This window comes from Oncorhynchus kisutch, unplaced genomic scaffold (genome assembly GCF_002021735.2).
Source record: "Oncorhynchus kisutch isolate 150728-3 unplaced genomic scaffold, Okis_V2 scaffold1442, whole genome shotgun sequence".
NCBI classification, from domain to species: domain Eukaryota; kingdom Metazoa; phylum Chordata; class Actinopteri; order Salmoniformes; family Salmonidae; genus Oncorhynchus; species Oncorhynchus kisutch.
The window spans coordinates 50001-59333 of record NW_022263387.1 but is presented as its reverse complement, the minus strand read 5'-3'; the positions used below and the strand labels follow the sequence as shown (position 1 = coordinate 59333).

Genomic DNA, 9333 nt, shown 5'->3' with positions numbered 1-9333 from the left:
AAAATCTGTTTTTTACTGAAACCTCTAAATCCTCCTCATCCTGATACTACAGTTTGTTGTGGTATTACGGTGCTATCCTGATACTACAGTGTGTGGTGTGGTATTACGGTGCTATTCTGATACTACAGTGTGTGTGGTATTACGGTGCTATCCTGATACTGCAGTGGTGTGTGTTGTGGTATTACGGTGTGCTATCCTGATACTACAGTGTTTGGTGTGGTATTACGGTGCTATCCTGATACTACAGTGTGTGTGCTATTACGGTGCTATCCTGATACTACAGTGTTTGGTGTGGTATTACGGTGCTATCCTGATACTACAGTGTGTGTGGTATTACGGTGCTATCCTGATACTACAGTGTGGTGTGGTATTACGGTGCTAACCTGATACTACAGTGTGTGTGGTATTACGGTGCTATCCTGATACTACAGTGTGTGTGGTATTACGGTGCTATCCTGATACTACAGTGTGGTGTGGTATTACGGTGCTATCCTGATACTACAGTGTGTTGTGGTATTACGGTGCTATCCTGATACTACAGTGTGTTGTGGTGTGGTATTACGGTGCTATCCTGATACTACAGTGTGGTGGTGGTATTAGGAGACTAACAGGTATCCCTAGGAGACTAACAGGTATCCCTAGGAGACTAACAGGTATCCCTAGGAGACTAACAGGTATCCCTTGGAGACTAACAGGTATCCCTAGGAGACGAACAGGTATCCCTAGGAGACTAACAGATATCCCTAGGAGACTAACAGGTATCCCTAGGAGACTAACAGGTATCCTTGGGAGACTAACAGGTATCCCTAGGAGACTAACAGGTATCCTTGGGAGACTAACAGGTATCCCTAGGAGACTAACATGTATCCCTAGGAGAATAACAGGTATCCCTAGGAGAATAACAGGTATCCCTAGGAGACTAACAGGTATCCCTAGGAGAATAACAGGTATCCCTAGGAGAATAACAGGTATCCCTAGGAGACTAACAGGTATCCCTAGGAGAATAACAGGTATCCCTAGGAGAATAACAGGTATCCCTAGGAGAATAACAGGTATCCCTAGGAGAATAACAGGTATCCCTAGGAGACTAACAGGTATCCCTAGGAGAATAACAGGTATCCCTAGGAGAATAACAGGTATCCTTGGGAGACTAACAGGTATCCCTAGGAGAATAACAGGTATCCCTAGGAGAATAACAGGTATCCCTAGGAGACTAACAGGTATCCCTAGGAGAATAACAGATATCCCTAGGAGAATAACAGATATCCCTAGGAGAATAACAGATATCCCTAGGAGACTAACAGGTATCCTTGGGAGACTAACAGGTATCCCTAGGAGACTAACATGTATCCCTAGGAGAATAACAGATATCCCTAGGAGAATAACAGGTATCCTTGGGAGACTAACAGATATCCCTAGGAGACTAACAGGTATCCTTGGGAGACTAACAGGTATCCCTAGGAGACTAACATGTATCCCTAGGAGAATAACAGATATCCCTAGGAGAATAACAGATATCCCTAGGAGACTAACAGATATCCCTAGGAGAATAACAGATATCCCTAGGAGAATAACAGATATCCCTAGGAGAATAACAGATATCCCTAGGAGAATAACAGATATCCTAGGTACTGACATAACAAGAGTGTGCAAAGCTGCTATCAAAGCCTGGCTATTTGAAGAATCTCTATATAAATATATATATAAATATATATACTTTTTTTTTGGTTACTGCAGGATTCCATATGTGTTATTTCATAGTATTGATGTCTTCACTATTATTCTACTGGTCTGATTCAGAGTAGCAGTGTTAGTCTAGGATCAGGTATGGTATTCAGAGCGGTTAACCATGGTCTGGACAGGCTGGTCTGATTCAGAGAGGTTAACGTTGGTCTGGACAGGCTGGTCTGATTCAGAGAGGTTAACGTTGGTCTGGACAGGCTGGTCTGATTCAGAGAGGTTAACGTTGGTCTGGACAGGCTGGTCTGATTCAGAGAGGTTAATGTTGGTCTGGACAGGCTGGTCTGATTCAGAGAGGTTAACGTTGGTCTGGACAGGCTGGTCTGATTCAGAGTAGCAGTGTTGAAATACGATCATCATTAAATGTAGTGAGGGGAAGCTGATCCGAGATCCTAAATAATCCCTCCTACTCTGGGACTCTCTGATACAGTCCCTGATCCTAGACCTGCGGTTAGAGCCAACGGAGAGGAGCGGTTGGAGTGTTAATAACAACGACACATCTCTACCAGACAGAGAGGTTGTTCTGACAGGGAACCGCACATTCCCCGGGGAAGAGAATGGATGTGACACCATCCCACACCCCTCATCCATTCCCCTCTTCTGGTCACATGTTAGAACCCGAACCAACCAATCAGAGAGGGGCCTGATGGTCACATGTTAGACCCGAACCAACCAATCAGAGAGGGGCCTGATGGTCACATGTAAGACCCGAAAACATGACAATCAGACGGCCTGATTGCGACGTCATGTTAGACCTGAGCCAATCAGAGGAAGGCCTGATTGCGACGTCATGTTAGACCTGAGCCAATCAGAGGAAGGCCTGATTGTGACGTCATGACCAGGTCATGGGGTTACCTCTGACCCTGCCTGAGGTCGCCGGCGCATTGTCATGGTTACGGGGTCGAGGTCGCTTGGCGTCGCGACACGACTCAAACACAAACACGCGTTCGTGACACGACGCAGGCCTGTCTGAGGGAGGGACAACAGGACAGAACAGAGACAGGAGTGGGTATGGGGTACACACACACACAGAGAGAGAGTGAGAGAGACAGAGAGAGAGAGAGACAGAGAGAGAAAGAGACAGAGAGAGAGACAGAGAGAGTGAGAGAGAGAGAGATAAAGAGAGAGAGAGAGAGACAGACAGAGTGAGAGAGAGAGATAAAAGAGAGAGAGAGAGAGACAGAGAGAGAGAGAGGGAAAGAGAGAGAGACAGAGAGAGAGACAGAGAGAGAGAGAGATAACCCATCCCACATCCCACAATCAGAAACAGCGGTCCCTCCAGTGAGGCCTCACCAGAGAAGAAGTGAGCCTTGAAGCCCTTCTTGGACACGGTGTTGTCAGACTTGAACTCTATTCTCATGTTGTTGTACTGTGATGTGATGACCTCGGGAACCTCCGTACCGCAGTATTTTCCGTGCAGCTTACTGTCTGACGACAGGCCGCTACGCACCTCCACAAAGTCATACTTACACACCTGAAACACACACACACACACAATTATGCACACGGTCACAACAAGCATTTTACAAACCTAATACACACTAAACACACGTTCCACACTCACCTCGTTGCCCTCCAGCTCGAAGGATTCAAACTGCATTGATATTCTGTACTGGGTTGGAGCAACTACCTGCCACACACAGTTCTTATTAGGGGGGTACTCCTTGGGCCAGCCGGGAGTGGAGATGGTTCCGTTCAGCTTAGACAGAAGACCTCCACATGCAGCTGGACACGGGGAGGGAGGGAGGGAGGGAGGAGAGGGGGAGGGAGGGAGGGAGGGAGGGGGGGAGGGAGAGAGAGAGAGAGAGAGAGAGAGAGAGAGAGAGAGAGAGAGAGAGTTAGTATACACATGGAGATCACACATGTCCCCACAAGGTTAGTTATACAAGAGTGTGTGTGTGTGTGTGTCTGAGTGTGTGTGTGTGTGTGTCTGAGTGTGTGTGTGTGTGTGTGTGTGTGTGTCTGAGTGTGTGTGTGTGTCTGAGTGTGTGTGTGTGTGTGTCTGTGTGTGTGTGAGTGTGTGTGTGTGTGTGTCTGAGTGTGTGTGTGTGTGTCTGAGTGTGTGTGTGTGTGTCTGTGTGTGTGTGTGTGTGTGTCTGAGTGTGTGTGTGTGTGTCTGAGTGTGTGTGTGTCTGAGTGTGTGTGTGTGTGTCTGAGTGTGTGTGTGTGTGTCTGAGTGTGTGTGTGTGTGTGTGTGTGTGTGTGTGTGTGTGTGTGTGTGTGTGTGTGAGTGTGTGTGTGTGTCTGAGTGTGTGTGTGTGTGTGTGTGTGTGTGTGTGTGTGTGTGTGTGTGTCTGAGTGTGTGTGTGTGTGTGTGTGTGTGTGTGTGTGTGTGTGTGTGTGTGTGTGTTAACCCACTGTTCCCCTGAACAAGGCAGTTAACCCACTGTTCAGTGGGAACAGTGGGTTAACTGCACTGTTCAGTGGGTTAACTGCCTTGTTCAGGGGAACAGTGGGTTAACTGCCTTGTTCAGGGGAACAGTGGGTTAACTGGTTTAGGAACAGTGGGTTAACTGCCTTGTTCAGGGGAACAGTGGGTTAACTGCCTTGTTCAGGGGCAGAAAGACAGATTTGTACCTTGTCAGATCGGGGATTTGAACTTGCAACCTTCCGGTTACTAGCCCAACGCTCTAACCACTAGGCTACACTGCCGCCCCATAGTTGAATATGCTGACAATAAATCAAAATCACACAAAAATTATCAATGGAAATCAAATTTATCAACCCATGGAGGTCTGGATTTGGAGTCACACTCAAAATGTAAAACCACACTACAGGCTGATTCAACTTTGATGTAATGTCTTTATTAAAACAAGTCAAAATGAGGCTCAGTAGTGTGTGTGGCCTCGTGCCTGTATGACCTCCCTACAATGCCTTGGCATAATCCTGAAGACTAGTTTCTTCCTCAATAGAGGAACTGTAATCTACTAGATAAAGACCAGTCTCTTCCTCAATAGAGTTCAGTGAATTCTACTAGATAAAGTCCAGTCTCTTCCTCAATATTCAGTGAATTCTACTAGATAAAGACCAGTCTCTTCCTCAATAGAGTTCAGTGAATTCTACCAGATAAAGACCAGTCTCTTCCTCAATAGAGTTCAGTGAATTCTACTAGATAAAGACCAGTCTCTTCCTCAATATTCAGTGAATTCTACTGGATAAAGACCAGTCTCTTCCTCAATATTCAGTGAATTCTACTAGATAAAGACCAGTCTCTTCCTCAATATTCAGTGAATTCTACTGGATAAAGACCAGTCTCTTCCTCAATATTCAGTGAATTCTACTGGATAAAGACCAGTCTCTTCCTCAATAGAGTTCAGTGAATTCTACTGGATAAAGGCCAGTCTCTTCCTCAATATTCAGTGAATTCTACTGGATAAAGACCAGTCTCTTCCTCAATAGAGTTCAGTGAATTCTACTGGATAAAGACCAGTCTCTTCCTCAATAGAGTTCAGTGAATTCTACTAGATAAAGACCAGTCTCTTCCTCAATAGAGGAAGTGAATTCTACTAGATAAAGACCAGTCTCTTCCTCAATAGAGGAAGTGAATTCTACTAGATAAAGACCAGTCTCTTCCTCAATTGAGGAAGTGAATTCTACTAGATAAAGACCAGTCTCTTCCTCAATAGAGGAAGTGAATTCTACTGGATAAAGACCAGTCTCTTCCTCAATAGAGTTCAGTGAATTCTACTGGATAAAGACCAGTCTCTTCCTCAATAGAGTTCAGTGAATTCTACTGGATAAAGACCAGTCTCTTCCTCAATAGAGTTCAGTGAATTCTACTAGATAAAGACCAGTCTGTTCCTCAATATTCAGTGAATTCTACTGGATAAAGACCAGTCTCTTCCTCAATAGAGTTCAGTGAATTCTACTGGATAAAGACCAGTCTCTTCCTCAATAGAGTTCAGTGAATTCTACTGGATAAAGACCAGTCTCTTCCTCAATAGAGTTCAGTGAATTCTACTGGATAAAGACCAGTCTCTTCCTCAATAGAGGAAGTGAATTCTACTGGATAAAGACCAGTCTCTTCCTCAATAGAGTTCAGTGAATTCTACTAGATAAAGACCAGTCTCTTCCTCAATAGAGTTCAGTGAATTCTACTAGATAAAGACCAGTCTCTTCCTCAATAGAGTTCAGTGAATTCTACTGGATAAATACCAGTCTCTTCCTCAATAGAGTTCAGTGAATTCTACTAGATAAAGACAAGTCTCTTCCTCAATAGAGTTCAGTGAATTCTACTAGATAAAGACCAGTCTCTTCCTCAATAGAGTTCAGTGAATTCTACTGGATAAAGACCAGTCTCTTCCTCAATAGAGTTCAGTGAATTCTACTGGATAAAGACCAGTCTCTTCCTCAATAGAGTTCAGTGAATTCTACTAGATAAAGACAAGTCTCTTCCTCAATAGAGTTCAGTGAATTCTACTAGATAAAGACCAGTCTCTTCCTCAATAGAGTTCAGTGAATTCTAATGGATAAAGACCAGTCTCTTCCTCAATAGAGTTCAGTGAATTCTACTGGATAAAGACCAGTCTCTTCCTCAATATTCAGTGAATTCTACTAGATAAAGACCAGTCTCTTCCTCAATAGAGTTCAGTGAATTCTACTGGATAAAGACCAGTTTCTTCCTCAATAGAGTTCAGTGAATTCTACTGGATAAAGACCAGTCTCTTCCTCAATATTCAGTGAATTCTACTAGATAAAGACCAGTCTCTTCCTCAATAGAGTTCAGTGAATTCTACTGGATAAAGACCAGTCTCTTCCTCAATAGAGTTCAGTGAATTCTACTAGATAAAGACCAGTCTCTTCCTCAATAGAGTTCAGTGAATTCTACTAGATAAAGACCAGTCTCTTCCTCAATATTCAGTGAATTCTACTGGATAAAGACCAGTCTCTTCCTCAATAGAGTTCAGTGAATTCTACTAGATAAAGACCAGGCTCTTCCTCAATATTCTGTGAATTCTACTGGATAAACACCAGTCTCTTCCTCAATAGAGTTCAGTGAATTCTACTGGATAAAGACCAGTCTCTTCCTCAATAGAGGAAGGGAATTCTACTAGATAAAGACCAGTCTCTTCCTCAATTGAGGAAGTGAATTCTACTAGATAAAGACCAGTCTGTTCCTCAATATTCAGTGAATTCTACTGGATAAAGACCAGTCTCTTCCTCAATAGAGTTCAGTGAATTCTACTGGATAAAGACCAGTCTCTTCCTCAATAGAGTTCAGTGAATTCTACTGGATAAAGACCAGTCTCTTCCTCAATAGAGTTCAGTGAATTCTACTGGATAAAGACCAGTCTCTTCCTCAATAGAGGAAGTGAATTCTACTGGATAAAGACCAGTCTCTTCCTCAATAGAGTTCAGTGAATTCTACTAGATAAAGACCAGTCTCTTCCTCAATAGAGTTCAGTGAATTCTACTAGATAAAGACCAGTCTCTTCCTCAATAGAGTTCAGTGAATTCTACTGGATAAATACCAGTCTCTTCCTCAATAGAGTTCAGTGAATTCTACTAGATAAAGACAAGTCTCTTCCTCAATAGAGTTCAGTGAATTCTACTAGATAAAGACCAGTCTCTTCCTCAATAGAGTTCAGTGAATTCTACTGGATAAAGACCAGTCTCTTCCTCAATAGAGTTCAGTGAATTCTACTGGATAAAGACCAGTCTCTTCCTCAATAGAGTTCAGTGAATTCTACTAGATAAAGACAAGTCTCTTCCTCAATAGAGTTCAGTGAATTCTACTAGATAAAGACCAGTCTCTTCCTCAATAGAGTTCAGTGAATTCTAATGGATAAAGACCAGTCTCTTCCTCAATAGAGTTCAGTGAATTCTACTGGATAAAGACCAGTCTCTTCCTCAATATTCAGTGAATTCTACTAGATAAAGACCAGTCTCTTCCTCAATAGAGTTCAGTGAATTCTACTGGATAAAGACCAGTTTCTTCCTCAATAGAGTTCAGTGAATTCTACTGGATAAAGACCAGTCTCTTCCTCAATATTCAGTGAATTCTACTAGATAAAGACCAGTCTCTTCCTCAATAGAGTTCAGTGAATTCTACTGGATAAAGACCAGTCTCTTCCTCAATAGAGTTCAGTGAATTCTACTAGATAAAGACCAGTCTCTTCCTCAATAGAGTTCAGTGAATTCTACTAGATAAAGACCAGTCTCTTCCTCAATATTCAGTGAATTCTACTGGATAAAGACCAGTCTCTTCCTCAATAGAGTTCAGTGAATTCTACTAGATAAAGACCAGTCTCTTCCTCAATATTCTGTGAATTCTACTGGATAAACACCAGTCTCTTCCTCAATAGAGTTCAGTGAATTCTACTGGATAAAGACCAGTCTCTTCCTCAATAGAGGAAGGGAATTCTACTAGATAAAGACCAGTCTCTTCCTCAATTGAGGAAGTGAATTCTACTAGATAAAGACCAGTCTCTTCCTCAATTGAGGAAGTGAATTCTACTAGATAAAGACCAGTCTCTTCCTCAATAGAGTTCAGTGAATTCTACTAGATAAAGACCAGTCTCTTCCTCAATAGAGTTCAGTGAATTCTACTGGATAAAGACCAGTCTCTTCCTCAATAGAGTTCAGTGAATTCTACTGGATAAAGACCAGTCTCTTCCTCAATAGAGTTCAGTGAATTCTACTAGATAAAGACCAGTCTGTTCCTCAATATTCAGTGAATTCTACTGGATAAAGACCAGTCTCTTCCTCAATAGAGTTCAGTGAATTCTACTAGATAAAGACCAGTCTCTTCCTCAATAGAGTTCAGTGAATTCTACTGGATAAAGACCAGTCTCTTCCTCAATAGAGGAAGTGAATTCTACTGGATAAAGACCAGTCTCTTCCTCAATAGAGGAAGTGAATTCTACTGGATAAAGACCAGTCTCTTCCTCAATAGAGTTCAGTGAATTCTACTAGATAAAGACCAGTCTCTTCCTCAATAGAGTTCAGTGAATTCTACTAGATAAAGACCAGTCTCTTCCTCAATAGAGTTCAGTGAATTCTACTGGATAAAGACCAGTCTCTTCCTCAATAGAGTTCAGTGAATTCTACTAGATAAAGACAAGTCTCTTCCTCAATAGAGTTCAGTGAATTCTACTAGATAAAGACCAGTCTCTTCCTCAATAGAGTTCAGTGAATTCTACTGGATAAAGACCAGTCTCTTCCTCAATAGAGTTCAGTGAATTCTACTGGATAAAGACCAGTCTCTTCCTCAATAGAGTTCAGTGAATTCTACTAGATAAAGACAAGTCTCTTCCTCAATAGAGTTCAGTGAATTCTACTAGATAAAGACCAGTCTCTTCCTCAATAGAGTTCAGTGAATTCTAATGGATAAAGACCAGTCTCTTCCTCAATAGAGTTCAGTGAATTCTACTGGATAAAGACCAGTCTCTTCCTCAATATTCAGTGAATTCTACTAGATAAAGACCAGTCTCTTCCTCAATAGAGTTCAGTGAATTCTACTGGATAAAGACCAGTTTCTTCCTCAATAGAGTTCAGTGAATTCTACTGGATAAAGACCAGTCTCTTCCTCAATATTCAGTGAATTCTACTAGATAAAGACCAGTCTCTTCCTCAATAGAGTTCAGTGAATTC

At 42.3% G+C, this 9333-nt stretch overlaps 1 protein-coding gene across 1 annotated transcript in view; it reads right to left on the bottom strand.

Annotated features, from left to right (window-relative positions):
• Positions 1 to 1821: 1821 nt before the first annotated feature.
• Positions 1822 to 9333, bottom strand: part of LOC116366323 (bone morphogenetic protein 1) — a 45858-nt gene continuing 38346 nt past the window's right edge. Inside the window, exons 15-18 of the mRNA XM_031818508.1 lie at positions 3305 to 3465; positions 2903 to 3214; positions 2603 to 2709; positions 1822 to 2185 (exon numbers count right to left, since the gene is read on the bottom strand). Of these exons, the coding sequence (XP_031674368.1) occupies positions 1822 to 2185; positions 2603 to 2709; positions 2903 to 3214; positions 3305 to 3465 (944 nt within the window). The remainder of the gene's footprint in view (positions 2186 to 2602; positions 2710 to 2902; positions 3215 to 3304; positions 3466 to 9333) is intronic.